The 16781-nt window shown below is 36.2% G+C and overlaps 1 protein-coding gene across 4 annotated transcripts; it reads right to left on the bottom strand.

The window, feature by feature from the left end:
* Positions 1–6119: 6119 nt before the first annotated feature.
* On the bottom strand, positions 6120–10242 carry LOC110911250 (calcium-binding protein CML19-like). Of its 4 annotated transcripts, none has more exons than XM_035984021.1 (7): positions 9920–10242; positions 9726–9845; positions 8875–9055; positions 8135–8252; positions 8012–8031; positions 6839–6927; positions 6120–6522 (listed from the first exon to the last, which is right to left on the bottom strand). In XM_035984021.1, the coding sequence occupies exons 3-7, from the start codon at positions 8938–8940 to the stop codon at positions 6423–6425; spliced, it is 393 nt and encodes a 130-aa protein (XP_035839914.1). In that variant the 5' UTR covers positions 8941–9055; positions 9726–9845; positions 9920–10242; the 3' UTR covers positions 6120–6422. The 4 variants fall into 4 exon arrangements, 2 of the variants coding, with proteins under 2 accessions (XP_035839914.1, XP_035839915.1); XM_035984022.1 differs by having other exon boundaries at positions 8932–9055; XR_004881310.1 differs by having other exon boundaries at positions 8012–8252; positions 8408–9055.
* Between the last annotated feature and the right edge of the window lie 6539 nt (positions 10243–16781).

The raw sequence follows: 16781 nt of genomic DNA, 5'->3' as shown, positions 1-16781 counted from the left end.
CAGGCCTAACCAACCACAGGAACCTTAAGGGTTCCTAAAAACCTAATATTGTTTAAAACATTACAGACATAAATGCTAAGAAAGCTACGAATAAACATCAGGTAGCAGAAGGCTTGGAACCTTCAACCTTAGACTTCTTGGCTTTCTTATTCTTCTTCGCCTTAGCACCCTCATCACCACCAACCGCAGAGGTCTCTAAACCAGCATCTTTTGAAGCATCAGGCAAACTTGAGAGGGTATCGTCACTATCCCCAGAGTAAGACCTCTTCCTTGACAGGGAACCCAAAACCTCAGCACACACTTTCTCATTCAACCCCTCAGGCTTCAAATCCTGTAAAACAGATAAAGGCTTACCAAAGCAGGAAGAAACTTCATGAATGTAGGGGTAGGTTAGCCTCTCTATCTGCTCAACAGAAGCTTTGAAGATATCAGAAGCCTCGGGGCGAAACATAGGTGATTTCTCCAAGGGTTGTCCAGACTCATGAAGCTTGTAACCAGCAGTAAGGCCTTGATGTTTCCCCAGGTTCAAAAGCTTAGTGTAAACATCACCAAGGGCAGAGTTAAACTCCTTGGAATGTAAAAGGTAAGTGACAACCTGCTGGAAACCATGCTCAATCAACCACTGATTGTCCGCAGTAACTTGGCCAACCGAAGCTTTCAACCCTTCTTTTTCTTCACGAAAAGCTTGATGCTGAACAGCCAAGGCCTCTCGGTCAGCCTTTAGCTTCAGCAAGTTAGCCTCAAAGCTCTTCCTCAGATCACCCATCTCAATATCATGCATCTTTTTCAAATCACTAACCTCCTTCCGCCACGCTGCCTCCTTCTCTGCAAACCCAACTATTTCCTTCTTCATTGATGCTAGGGAGGATTTCATCTTTTCCTTCTTCTTGGAGAAGTCCTCATATTCCTGCATCCTTTGGCGAAAGCGGGTAATCCCTTGAGGAAGCATAGCAGCAAGGTTACAGGTGGTTAAAACCATGCGAGACAACATAAAGTCATCATCCATCTCAGCAATGGTTTTGTGCACAGAAGGAGGAGCAAGATGACTAAGAGCATCCTCACAAACAGCAGCATCCTTGAAGGAGTCATCAGTCTTCACTAGCCAAGCAGGCACATAAGTACCTTCAGGGTTCAACCCTTCAACGTCCCTGCTTGAAGATTCCTGAACAGGGACAACCTTCTTGCCTCGAACCTTCTTACCATGAACAACCAACTCCTTGTCCTTCTCAACACCCGCTTCAATTTGATCCTCCGAAACTTCAATATCATCACTCAAATCCACTGGCTCAGTAGAAGTGGATTGAGGACCAGCTTTCAACAAACGACGAGAAGATCGGCGAGTTGAAGACTTGGGAGCATTAGACTTGGTAAAACCCTTAACATTGGCAACACTAGCATAACCCGTGCCCTCAAACCTTTGCTCGGAAGTCCTAACCACAACATTCTCACCCGGAACAGACGGGGCATCCTCAAACACAACATCGGACGTGTCGTCACTCTTGATAAAGTCCAAAGCAGACATAACTGGTAAAAACAAACAAAAGAAAATAAGTCATAAGCAAAGTAAAATAAGAAAAGGCATAAGGGGGAAAATGCATACCAATGCCATTTCTCATTAACACCGGATCCCGATCGGCTTTTCCCCAAATATTACTAACCCCTAAAAGCACTAACAAATGTTCGGGAAAGGGACGAACCCTCGAAGGGCACCCCCGAATGGCTGAAAGAAAAGCATCGTTCAACTCAGATTCAGAAGGCTCCGGATCATTGAGAACAGCATCCGGATGCCTCCACACCATTTTGAAAGGAACGATAGATTCAGAAACCCAGAAAAAGCGATCCTTCCAGGACCCAAGCATTGTAACCATGGACGAAATAAGACAAGTATCAACCTTTGATGTCTCAAAGGTGAACCAGTCACCATTTTTGGCTAAACGAAAAAACCTCCGAAAGAGCAACAAAGAGGGATCATACCCAAGAGCACGACACAACACTTCAAAATGCAAAACCCTAGCCATCCCCTTCGGATGAACTTGCCCAAAAGAAACGCGATAATACTCAAGCAAGTTCAAAACGAAAAACGAAAAAGGGTAACGAAGATTAGACCACTGAAAATGACGACAATACAAGGCAATCGAACCAGGGTTTGGTTTGTCAACAGGAACATCGCAAGCAGGGGCAGTTGGGTTAAATTTTTTATCAATACCATACTCCAAACAAAACAAGTCTACTTCCTCTTGTGTCATTCGAGAGAATGACTTTGCTAAATCTTTAAGAGCACCCATTTTTGAAGAAAGTAAAAACGAAAATGGAGAAGAAAACTAACCTGAAGGAAGAAACTTGGAATGATTGTGAGTAAAATGAAGAAGTTTTACAAGTATAAAATAAATATGATTTTAAAACAGGGGTAATAAAGGTAAATAAATGGCTCCTGCAAAACCGCCGCCTGACACACGTCAATCAAATCAACTGTCAATCGTTTAAAATTCAAAATTCAAAAAGTAACTGCCTCAAGCCTTTCAAGCCTCCAAGCAACGAACCCTTGAAACCTTTAAAACATATGCATAAAAGTCAGAAGTCTTTGAGCATACTACCCCAAAAACCTCTGACTTGGGGGGCTGACGACGGGGGTAGCCCAAGGTCAAATAAAATGACTAATATGCAAGAGCTTAAAATGTTGAAAGGTTCATCGGATGAAAAGCTGTAAAGTGAGAAAAGCGAGGAACAGTAATCAGTCACATCTGAGAACTCACCTCACCAACTCACGCCCACAAGCTCAGAGCAGGTCTGCACAAGTACACTCTATTAACCAGGGGTCCAAAGCCTTCAACCCCAAAAGGGGAAACCCTCCATTGCAAACAGGTTTCGCTAGTCTTGTATATGCCATTTCAGGAGATGTCTTCCCCTATAAGAAGACAACTCATCTTCACTCCTGGGACATTCCGAAACACAGAGATTCCTTAATCTCTGGTCATTCAAAGAGTACTTGATCACTTCCAAGTTACTCTTCATCACATTCATCACACACTCATTCTATTTGCTTTCTTTTCTGGATTCGAGCTTGCCTCGGAGAAGGAACTTCAAAGCAAATAACAATTACATACTAGTGAACCTCCTTCCACGTTTTGCAAACGTGGAGGGACCCCGCGACCTGCGTTAGGCAAAACTGAACCCTTCAGCCCTTTTGCCTAACCAACTCAGCTACCATCCTTGGTCTCGTGTTTGTTGCATCAACAGGGTCAAAAGCGAGTTCTCTAAGTGTTTGAAACATGCTGTTGTTAACTGGTGTTGCGTATAAATTCAAGAACCTTAAAATTGGTGGGACTCACAAATGCAATTGGGTATGAGTAGATAGATGATGACCCGACGTTTGATTTAAGGATGAAATAGTTAATCGACAAGTTAAACTGATGCTACCACTGTTGTGTGTTAACACAGCAGCAGCAGTCTTAAGTGTTTTACATATATCAAATCATTTTTTCATAAATTGAATCATATATCAAATCATTTATTTTTCTACATGTTGCTGTTTATATTCATACATTAATATAATCATTTATGGGGTGTATTGGTTTAATTATTATAAACAGTCTACCTCTGTTAAAAAACAAATAAACCTTTCTGAATAAAGAAGTTACTGTATACTTTTTCATTGTTTCAAATTCAAAGTGATTACTATACAGATTTATGTTCCAAATGAGCCAAGCCCATAGCTTCAAAAGAGCTAGACATTATTTTGTAGTCAATAGTTACTCTCTTGTAAATTTAGTACTGTTCTCGTATGTGGATTATATAACACAACCCATGCATGAAACAAGAACTAAATCCCAGTAAAAGATATATATGAAAACTGGTAGTTTAAAGGTGTTAAAAAAAAACATACCATATAGGGTCGATAACACAACTCAATTACCAACTTTAAAAAGAAAACCACATAACTTTGTTTGAAGAAGAAGAATGGAGATTTTGGTCAGACATTGGGAAACCTAGGTGAAGATCGCATACAACGTCCTGGAGGAAAATGACATCGGAAAGTTGTTTTTTTTGTTTTTTGTTCTTTTTATCATGGTTGTACAAATCCCGACTAGTCTCTGATTAGTCACCGATTAGTGGCCGTTTAATCGCTAGGCGGTCAATGGCGGTCCTATTTGGGCCAAATTTTGGCCTGACGCCAGCCATTTTTCGACCAAACCTTATAAATTCCTTCCAATTACTTAAAAAATTGGTCAATGAGGGGTTAAAACATGTATACTTTAAAAATCTACATATAATATGTACCCCGCCGTCCGACTAGCGCCTAGCGATTCTTACAACACTGCTTTTTATTTCTTTCATTTAGATGGTTAATTACGATTTAGCCCGTCACATGCTTCTCATGTGATAAGGTTTTAACTAAAAAGTGGATGGAGTTAGTACAGTGGAGTAAAATTGCAATAAACTAGAAACCTTACTTTTAATTTTATGTTTTAATTACCTAAATTTGATTCGGATCATGATAAAGATTCCAAATTGCATGAAATTTGTCTTTATTACTTAATTATGTTATTGTGTTTTTATTAATTAATTTTGATTCACATCATGCTATAATTAGTTATTGTGTATTTGTTGAAACAGATTTTTTTTGAGACATGGAATCGAATTCTGACTCGGATCATGCTGAAGAGAACAGAAATAATTGAAAAATTATAAATTATATTATATTATTAATTTATTATGATATATTTTTTAATTTTTCTTTTGTAGGGCAATGGCCTTGTATGCTGTACAAAGTGGAACCAAGACCAGGGTTAAAGTTAATTGGGTAAAGTCAATTGGGTTAACGCTAAGGTGAGCACTTAATTCTTATTGATGCAAACTTATCAAAATTTTTAGTTGTGTCCATGTGTTCAAATTTTAGCTTCAACTCCATCGACTAAATCAAAATTTTTAATTTTGTAGTGTCCCTATCAGACGGGAGGTAAATGTGGCTACTACGTATTGAAGTTTATGAAAGAGGTGGTTGACGAAGAAATTGAAATACTTGCTAATGACAATGTAAGTACTATTTTTCAAATGATTACTTTTGGAGTATTATTAGTTTGTTAGTTAACTGGCTGCAAAACTTCTATTATGCAAAACTTTTATTAGATCACTAAATTTAGTTTATAATATTGGGGATTTTGATGAGACGTGTGTTTGGTTTGCATATAAAAGAAACGAGGTAAAAAAGATAACTATTTTAGATGTCGAAGTATGTACGCCAAACAATATTTTTTGTTAACTTAAGATATTTGTATTATTTTTTACGTATGACTATGAAATGAATTGTTTTGGTATATGTGTATTTTGTTATGATTTGGATTTATATATTGTTTTAGTTCTATGAGGAAAATCAGAAATTCTACCAATAAAAAAATAAAAAATAATAAAAATAAAATTTAAAACCATGACACGCAATGCATGTCATAAATGTGTCATGAGTGTGTGTCATTAAGGCGTGTCATAAGTGTGTGTCATTAAGGCGTGTCATAAAGGTTTGTCATTAAAGCGTGTCGTAAAGGTGTGTCATAAAAGGATGACACAAAGGAGCATGTCATCTTCAATTAATGACAGGGGCTTCCTTGACACTCTTTTGTGTGTCATATCTACCCTTTAATGACACGCATTGCGCATCATTGAAGGTCTTTTTTCTAGTATACGTATACAAAATTCTCATGCTGTAAAAATCTGGTACGAGGTTCTATTTGAAAATTTGGTTGATGGCCGGATTGTGGAGGTTGGAGAAGCTATGTCGTCAAAAGATGCCCCTCATATCGATCAAAATGAAGAAAAAGTTGTTGAACTTGATGGGTATTTTGTAAAAAAATACAATGAGGTCCATGGTTTACGACTATATGGTTATTTAGTTAAAACTATATTAATTGAGAGGGCCAAGACAATAGTGAACAAGAAATGGTCATATGCTCCGTTCGACCCAGGTGGTACAGGTTCAAAGTCAAATGAGATAACCCGTGAAGTAGAACTACTTGGGCGGGCCTTGATAATAATCGAAAAGAATCGGATTGATGTTCCTTTCGATCCAGGTGGCTTTAGCCTGGGACAAAACTCGAGGTCGAGTTTTTTCAAAGGTGGGAGAATGATGCGGGAATATCAAGTGTCGACTCAATTATGTAATGAATAAATCCACATTTAGTGTTCATTAAGTTTTGTTTTAATTTATGTCCATTGAGTTGATCATAAAAACTCTATATAAGTTCTCATGTAATTTGTATTGGGGGATAGTTTTTGAGTTTTATAAAATAATTGATTTTTCACTTCAAATTCCGTGCCTTTTGGGTGGAATCTTGGGGGTTGGGGAAGAACACACGGGTATTCTTTGAATCAACGTGTTTGATCTTCGTTTCCGTATCACGCGCTACATCAATTTTTCAATTTGGAAATAGTTAGTATGAAACTGGTCTTTCCTCTTGGATTACTAACCCCTTTTGTTGCAAACTCATCGACATGTTTGAGAACCTATAGCTCTTCTCAAGTGCAGCGCGCCTAGAAAAAATGAAAATAAAACTTCAATAAATCCATAATGGAACACATGTTTAATTATTAATATTATAAATATTAGTAATATTCACCACTTTAAGCTCATGATCAAGCCAATGTTGCAATGCCTTCTCATTGTTTTGATAATAAAAGTCTATTAATAAAAGATTATGAATATGCCATTAGTGCCCTTAGATATCAGCTAATTACCTAATTACCGATGTATATACTGGTTTCTTTCCCGAATGGTGTATAATGCTAAAACATGTGTATACATATATTAGTAAAGAAATAAAAAACAAGAATGTTAAGCGACCTTTACCTAACCAGACTAAACGTAGATGATATATTATGAGAGCCAACTATATACCCAACCAGAAGTGTCATCGTTAAGTGAGATGCTTGAAGAGCCTAAAACAGGAAACAGAAACAAAACTGAAATCTTTGTAAAAGTGGCAGTTTGACCCATTTGCTTACGAATGGATCACATTCAATTATAGTTTATCTCTGATGGGTCAAACAGGTTAACCCAAAGACGTAGGCTTAAAAGAAAACGATTCAAATGAGTTACCCTGGATTTTAATTGGATCCTTTGAAGTGTGACCTCAATGTCAATAACTTCTCTTTTTTTTTTTTTTTTTTTTTTTTTTGTTCTTTCTGTACCAGAAATACCATTTTAATAGCCTCATTTGCAAGACTTGAGCGTCTTAGTTTGTTAAATCCATTCTTTTAGCTCAAAGTGAAAGAAAACTTAGGTTGTTGAGTTAACCGGTAAAATACTAAAATTACTATTTACAGGTTGAGTAGAGGTCAAAATGGGCTGGGTAGATTACACAGGTCCAAACGGGTCAAAAATAACTGATGTGTCAAAAGACAGTTGGGAATTCACTCATTTGTCAAAACGGGTTAAAATTGTGTTTTTGTAACAAAATGGGCTAGTTAGATTACAGGCCACAACGCGTAAGGGTTGACCTGAGTAGAGAGGTCAAAACTAACGTGTTAAATTTGATTAATAAAACAACACTATTACGATAATGATTTAAGTTTTTCTGATAAAACAATTATGAAGTTGCATGCATTACAAGTAGGCTTTATAAAAAATTCAAATGTTCGTTTTTTAGCTTTTTTATTAGACTCGTATGAGGACAACAACTCGTTTTTCGAATTGTCCCGTTTTGACTGAATGTAGAGGAAGCAATTGCAATACTCTTTTACTTAATAATCCAGTTGATTTGCATTATATTTTATCTGTTACTATAAAAAAAAACCGACTTAAAACAAAACAGGCCGAAAATAGATTGCTACTGAAACAATATTACGCCTGTAACAAAAAGGATAGATTATAAACTGTAAAGATTTCTAACAAAAAAAATGTTTCGGCTCAACCCAACTGGCTTCGACCCATATCCGACAATGACCCATTTTGACCCATTACGCAACCCACCCGACCCATGTCCCCACCTGTAGTAACTGTATTCATACATTAAACTCATACCTGATAGCAACATTCAACTCCTTGGCGTCAATGGTACCCACATTTTAAACAGATTAAAGCACTCAACTTTAATAACTTTAACTAAAACAGTATACAATAATGATTAATGAATAAACAACATACCAGACCCATCAGTATTAAACAACTCAAATGCCTCTTTGATCTTTTGCCTTTTTTGCTGAGTCAACCCATGATGACGTCCTGTGGGCTTCTCTCTCCTTGATTGTTCTCCATAAACCCCCTAAAAACCCCATTTTCAAACATATTAGTTACATTCCTAAAACACACAACAAAAACACAATTAGGCATAACTGGAAAAAGAAAAAAGGAAATTTAAATAGGTGCATGAGTTTGTTTTGATATTAAAGACTTATAAACGGAGTGAAGACGCCTTACTGGCACTAAACTTGTTCCTGCTTCAATTCCATCCCTTCCAACCTTAACTACCGTTTGAAGTACTCTATGTCTCTATCAACACGATTTAATAGATCATATGAAAAGAAAAATAAAGAAACTTTTATATGTCACATATTACATTTAAGACTGCATAGTAATAGTTACTTGGAATTTAAAAAAATTAAAGAGGTCCATTGCACGCATGCAAATTGAGTGTTTGTTACTAAAATTGTGAATCACTTTCTAGCTTCAGTTTATGACCCTCATAACCTATCACTGTATGCGAATTTTGAAACTCCAAAGGGCATGCTATTCTGTTAACTTATGAATCCTAAATCAAAACGAGCACACACGTTGGACAAACCCTGTGAAAAAGGTAACATAAATATATGCAAAGTTCAAACCTTAAGGAGTTATGGTATAAATTAGGTTTATAAAGTTCCAATAGCAAGTACATGTGTGTATACCAATTTGACACTTGGTTGGTCAATATGTACCAGCATAGTTGCAGCCCGTACAACTACCTTTTGCATGAACTGTCCAATATCTTCCTATGTTCTAACCATTGATCCATACTTGACCCTTTCCCATACTCTTCGTCTCAATAGCCAAAGGCTTAGCCGGCCCTGCTGGTGCACTGAAATAAGCCTACAAGTTCACAACTGGTTAATGCATGTTTATATTTAACGGGTCAAATGATCTAAATAAGAAAAAAGCTGATGGTTGATCAAATCTACAGGCTGTTCAAAGAAGTGAGAGACCGCAGCCGACATGGGACCGGAGTATAAAGATTTTGTTCGAGAAAAGGTTGTATGCAGGTCCGTATGAGGTAAAGTTCGCCAAATTTATATGGCTCGTATGAATTGTATGATTGTCACATTAACTACTGATGTTTATACTTTATAACACACCTATGTCCGTTTTGCCCTGTCATACGACGTCACCTAGTTTTTGTATTGCATCACTGGTGCGCTGACACGCTATCCAAACACCACTAATGTGTCATACACTCATATGGGCCGTATCATGTCATACGGGTCGTACGACAAAATAGTCATATGCGTCGTAAGCGGCCCGTATGAGGTGATAAGTAAATTCAAATCCATAACATTATAAAGATAAAAAAATAAAACAAAATGATGTGGAAAAACAAAGAGAAGGCAATTCAACAAATATAACAACCAAATACAGCAAAATACAGATCTGATAAACATGATTGGTACTTTAGGGTTCAAACTTGAGTTTCTATACAAGCACTTGTATGTATGACTGTATGACTTTATGAAATGAACTCAACAGAGTAGACAAAACACCTTACTTTGATAAGAAATTGCAGAGATCTCTTACTTCCTCTATTAATTCACTCGTTGACGTTGTAGATATGGATATATTCAAAGAGATTACACGATCATGTTTTAATTCATCTATTACACAAACCCTGAAATAAAAAGAAGATGACGGGGTAAAGATAAATCTGATTATACACAACAATTCAGAGTTTAAAAACCTGACCTTAGGGTAAGCAACTGAAGTCGCAGGTGTTGCATCCTAAATGACAATATGTTGAGTTTAAAGGGGGGTGGGATCTGGAAGCGAAGGGGCAGATTCAATTCGCGTCTTCAATTGGTTTCAATCAAGCCTCAATTGAAAGGCCATAACTGACGATTGTTCATCGGCGGCCGTTTTGATTGATTAGGGTTGAGGGAAGGCAACAAAAACGTTTGATTTCATTATTCAATCTGCATGTAAGAAATGTAAAAAATCATTGAAACCTAAGTGAAGGGGGCATATTTGGAAGCTTGGGATGAAACTCACGAAAAATGCAATGACTTTCATATGACGTCTTAAAATTAGGGGGTAAAATTACATATTAGTCCTAAGGAGATGTATTATATAGTATTATAGATTATAGATAGATAGATATTTTGTTCATTATATTAACTTTTACATACTTAGAATTAGAAAGATGGTCATAAATGACCTTTAATAATGTATATTTATATAAATAATTTTTACTTATGTTATAATTATGAATTGTTTTAAACATTATAACTTACAAATATATTATCTTTTATAAATAGGGTTATCATATTTTAATAATCCTAACTTTCATCTGTTAGCCGACATTAATTCCATGTTCCAACTTAAAAAGTGAAAGGTTTTGTTGAAAAATACAAGGTTTAGGGAAATCGAAATGAGATGTGTGTTTGTTTAACTTTTTGGGGTTTGATTTAAAGAAAGATGGTAAAAGTGTGATAGCAAGGGCACTCTGGTTGATTCAAAATAACTGTAAGATAAACGGGCAAAAATGTAGCAGTAGGGAAGAAGGATAGTTGGCCAAATTCAGCATATTAGACTGTTAGTCTTGGTGATTATAGTAAAGGACAAGTGGTTAATGGGTGATCGTTTGAATTTGAATCATTTGATAGCAGAACAAGAAGCTGAAGGTTGTTGATGGTGGTGGTGGCTAATGGTGATGATGGAGGTAGAGGCGGTGATGGTGCTACATAAGCATACAGATAAGCATCCACATCAGCCAATAACTAGGTTTGCCACGTAAGCTGTCACACCAACAAAAAACTACCTGGGTTAACCCAGTTAGAAAATGATTGATGGAGACCATATTCTTACAAGTTAGGATTGTCGGAGAAAATTTTTGTAAGTTGGGATTAATGCCGGTAAATGGGTAAAAGTTAGAATTATTAAAATCCAATAACCCTTATAAATATCAAGTATATATAAGGGATATGCTTATTTTTATGTATATCTTGATATAAGTTTTACTCAATACCAGTAATAAAAAAAAGTTATATGCTATCAAAGCTATTACCGTTTAGTTATTTACATCCTTTTCTTTTTTCGTTATTTTATTAATGTAATAAAATGATGTAAGAAATTTCGCATATAATGACATGCACATTTTTGTCTGCGCTTCGATAATAATTGTATTCAAAATCGGACGAATCAAATATCAACTGGATAAAGTTTTATTTAAAGTTGAACGAGTCAAGTATGATTGATTTTTTTGTTATTTGTTTTTCAATAAAATTTTGTTTTTTTCTTTGTAACTTTTTATATATAATGTTTCATAAATTTTGGAATATAATTCGTGTTTCGAGACGTCTATTTGAATTTTCTCTGTTATGTTGCATTTGTAATCTTTTTTTAAGAAAATCTGAATTACATAGCTGTAATTTCGATATGAATTTTATTGACAACAAAGTTGTATTCAAATTTTAAATCTTAAACTATATCGAGTATCGACACCATACTAATACTGTAATGGACTTACACCGATACTAACCAAAACCGAATTCCTATCGCAATGCGAAGAAAAATCCCACTAGTTACTATTATTTGATATGATATTTAATGTAGAATGAGAAAAACAAAGATCATTGTTTTTTAGTTATTGAAAAGTAAGAACTAACTATATAAATTTATCTGAAACTATATTAGAACATGATGATACTATCATTTGATACGATACGATTCTTGTATGTAGACTACATAAGAAAACGAGTAATATATTTTAAAATGAAAAGGTTAAAAAGTAATTAAAAGAATATTTAAGTATTTATATGTCACACCCCAACTGATGGCGAAAACATCAGGGTGCAAGCACTAAGCGTTCAGATTGCTCATGAGATTCCATAACACTAGTTGTTTCAATATTAATCAAAATTTCATAGTAACATGTCTAAAAGCATCAACCACAATAACTAACATCAAAATTACAATTCATTATCATTGTCTCAAGTTTCTAGAACTAGCTACGTGACATATCTAGCTTCATCCTAGCTTGTTTCATGAATCCTAGCTTGTTTCATGAATCCTAGCTTCCTGTCAGCCTGCAACATGTATTAAAATAGGGTCAGTACAAAAATGCACCGGCGAGTATACAAGTTTGGATAATAGCATATTAGTTTAAAAACAACTCATATCCACAACGTAAGTATAAAAATAGTTTCAGCCGTGCTAGTGTCGCAGTCCACGCAGTGATAGCCCAAATATCCCGATGCTTTAGTGTTTACCCAAGACTCAATGGTAAACTAGAATTCTCCTAACAATACCCCCTAAGAATAATGGGAGAGGTGCACCCCCTATGGCGCTACTATTGTTAAGGCGGAACTACACACTCTGGATTAAACGTCACACAGCACAAAGCATCAAGAATCAAGAATCACAAGTTTCACGTACACATAGGATAGAGTTCAGATTCAAAGTTTCAGGAATCATAGTTTATAGATGTCACACCCCGAATTTCCACGTGTATCACCGGTGGGCCCGGTGGGGGATTACCGTGACGTAGTTGGCAACAGTATAGTCAAACCACACAATATTTAAATGCACAGCGGAAGCAAAAGATATATATATTACAATCCGAATAAAAAGTAATATCCAAGTATTACAACGGAAAGTAAGGGATCCACAGGCGGATCTTAAAATATAAACATTGTTCTACAGACTTTAGACGCCTAGAACTTGAAAGATTCCTTATTAACTTCCTGAGCAGCTTCCAGCCTATTACGTACTTGTACCTGTCACTTAGACTTTTGAAAATACGTCAGTTTTCACTGGTAAATACACTCAACTGACTCATTTGAAAAGAGTTTAGGAAAATTGATTTAGATGCACCAGGCACAAATTATTTTAACACTTTGATTAAAATGCACAGAGGCAAAATTAATCTTTTATAACTTGAGACAATCATATTTATAATCTTGTATACAGATTTACATGTTCGTTGTACGTTCAGGGCCCGATATAGAAACCGAGTCAGATTAACAGACACGCCACAAGTATAGGCCCACAAGAGTGTGAGATACCGTTATTACTTAAACAACTGTCAGGTGTATGCCTACACCCCGTGCTTAAGACGTGGCCATTTTATAATACTATGATGTCAAGGATATCCGGGACATGGTCATTAACCCCTAAAGGCTTTTATTTCAAACAATACAGATCAAACCGGGTTACCTCAATAATTTAATCACAATCCGATTAAATATTCAATACCCGACCAAGCGGTATCATTATACCGTATCCCAAGCCCGTATAGGGAAAATAAGTTAAGAGTATTTACCTGAGCTAGCTCCTGTCTTAAATAACAAGAATAGTAACTCAGCCGTATTCACTTAAGTAAGCGTAGGTACAATTTACCGGAAGGCTCTAGTCTGGAATGATGGTATAAATAACCAATTAGAATGCTAACGGGTCTTTAATTAAGCCTAAGCTTAGACCGGTTAGTCTTAAAGAAATATACGGTTCAGACGCACGATTAGGCGAAGGCCGGATAGAATGTGATTTAAACTTGACAAGTTCAGAGACTTGTTTACTATGGGTATTCCATACACATTCTGGATTTTGAGACAAAACCATTAAGGTTTGACCCGTTTCGGCTAATTTATGTAAACTTGTTACACAAACCGAACCGTACGCGTAATAAGCGTGACGGGTATTCGTGAGAGCCATATACAGGTTTCCTAAGTTAATTATGCCTCAAATATGTTGTGACATCAGTGAGATGTCTTTCATTATGCCCGAAATGAATTTAAACACAAACTATGCCCCATAGGGGTATTTTGGTAAATTTACATAAGCCGAAAAGCTCAAAACTGAAGTTTGAGTTTATCAACTTTTGCTTACTGTTAAAATATTATAATTTGCCTCAAACATCAGTAGGTATCAACCCTTGTATGTTTAAAATGGTTTTAGTACATACTATGCGTTAAAAACGCTTAATAAGGCGATTGGAAGCCATTTCCGGGTCCGATACTTAAAGCTGATATTTTTATTATTCCAGAAGGCTTAAAATAATTTATTTATCATGTGTGATCAGTAGCAAAAGGTTTGGAGTTGTTTAGATATGTAAAACTCATTTTATGGCCCGTAAGGGCAAAACCGACAACTACCGGATTAAGCCTACGACTATGAGTTATGCTCAGCCTAAAATTAATTAAAAATCTTTAAAATTCCCAAAATAATATATTACATCAGTGGGTAGAGATTTGATATCAAAAAGTATGTTTAAGTAGGCTATACGCTAATTACGCCATTTTATTAACATAAAGCATTCATTTTGCGATGATGAGCATAACTCTTAATCTACAATTCAAACTGATGTCAAACTTTGCGTACACGTTTATATATCAGTAATTAAAGTTTCTACTCTTTTACATTTCCAAAAATCACGTTTTAAGGCAATAAGGGCATAATGGTCAACATATGGGCAATTAACGGAAACATGCATATTAATTGGATAACTAATGCACCAAGGTGTATAATCACAGAGGGTAGTACTAACATGTAACCTAGTCCAATTAAAGCTCTGAGGCATTTCCAAAACATGACTAAACGGGTCAGAACTGAAAGTCAAAGTGTAAGTCAAACTATGTGACTTTCGGTTCCGAACCGGGTCCAAACAGGAAATCGTCGGGTTGAACATGTTTAGACATGTTCTTACACTTATTACCAAGTTATAACAATGATCCAACAGGTTGTATATGATCTATAATGTTAATTATGCATAAATGGCACTTTAGGCTTCCTGTTGACTTTTTAAATATAAGTTTGACCCGACTTTTGACCTAGTTAGAGTGGTGATCAGGGGGAACCCTCTTAAGGGTTTATTACCCACATAAATACCAACTTATAACTACTTTCGATTCGACTAATCATTGGACCATTTTTGATTAATCGTAAAGTCAACCGTTAATTACGACGGTTTGACTTTTAAGCTAAAACTAAGCTAAAACTCAATTAGGAAGGGTTAGGCAAACTTACAAGGGTCCTATGAACGACCAGGGATCACTTGGGAGAGGTCTTGTGCTCCAGAGATGCTCCAAAAATGCAGATGAAGGTGTGAGCTCTATAGTTGTAACTAAGGCCTTATATAATGGTCTAATCCACCATAGGAAGTTGACAAGTAAGTCTAATACTGACCACAAGCTTCCGACATGTGTCTCTAGTGTTTAGGGGTCGTTTAGGGGCCTCTTGGAAGTGTTTGAGGGTAACAATTGACGTTTAGAAGGCTGAACAGGCAACATGAACATTTTTCTGCATCTGGGCGTCCCAGGCGGCCCGCGTGGGATGTTGATGAAACTGAAGCGGGCCGCGTGGGTGTTATTTTCAGACAAAAACGTTTTCTTGATGTTGCATCTCACCCTTTGGCCTTTCCGAAAGGTCAACTGACCTATTACTTGCAATTTGAACCCTCTAACTTGACATATAAGGGCTTCAAGATTTGTACCCACTTTACCAAGCCCCTGGACACTTCCGGTTAACCCGAAAAGTCTTAACTTTTAATGTTTACGCTTTAACCCCTCACGTACGAATTTGATCATAACTTTCTCATACGATTACGAAACTTTACGAAATTTATATCGTGCATTCTAGTGAGCATAATTAACCGTTACAAAGCTTTGAGTTTGTCAAAAGGTCACTCAGAGGTATAACTTAAACATGTTGACACATTTAACCCCTATAGTTCGTAATCTCTCACTTTTTGCTTCGCATGATCCATGATTTATTCGTTTGATGACATGAACCTCATGTAGGGTTATTATGAAATATGTCTACTCACTATTTGACATTTAGAACCCGTATTTTCACATACTTTCCATGATTGTCAATTTTAGTCCTTTCATCACATTCTTTCACACGTTCATACATATGACACGTGTCAGCACGTTATAGTACGCGAATTTTCGAGGTGTTACATCCTCACCCCCTTAAAATAAATCTCGACCTCGAGATTTGTTTAAGTAAAGGAAGAAATTCTACCTTATATTGGGCTTAATCTTCCCCAGTACCTTTGAACCTCTAAGGCACTACAATTAATCTTTATAATAGGCACATGTATCTTTTTGGAGCTTCTAATCCCGCCGATCCTTAATCAAAACAGGTTGCTCATACTATCATAGTTCTGCATATCATTATGTGATAGCGCTTTTTGATTCATTGGTGACACGTCGCTAAATCATTAGTGTGGATCACATGGTGCGTTCCACCAAGCCTCTTAATTAGGTCTCAGCTCGTAAGCTATTTGATCTTGATACATTCGATTTCCTTCGAATGATTCTATATACTCGGAGCTTAACTAGCCCGATGACTTAACAATTTGGCACACCCTTCCTGGGTGATATTTCTTGTTGAACCTTATTCCTTAACATGAATTAATTCTTAATTTTCTGCCGAATACTGACATCTTACAAATGATTATGAATTTGCGTGATCTTATTGGTCATCTCTAATACAATTTTTAGATCCTGATGATCGGACTTACCAATCTATTGCCCTATCAATGGACGTTCAATATTCCATCTATACAAGGTCTTCAAAGGAGCAGCCTTGATGCTTATACATCAATCAT

Source organism: Helianthus annuus, chromosome 15 (assembly GCF_002127325.2).
Source record: "Helianthus annuus cultivar XRQ/B chromosome 15, HanXRQr2.0-SUNRISE, whole genome shotgun sequence".
In the NCBI taxonomy this organism is placed as follows: domain Eukaryota; kingdom Viridiplantae; phylum Streptophyta; class Magnoliopsida; order Asterales; family Asteraceae; genus Helianthus; species Helianthus annuus.
The sequence above is the reverse complement of the archived record's forward strand: the minus strand, read 5'-3'. Positions and strand labels throughout refer to the sequence as shown.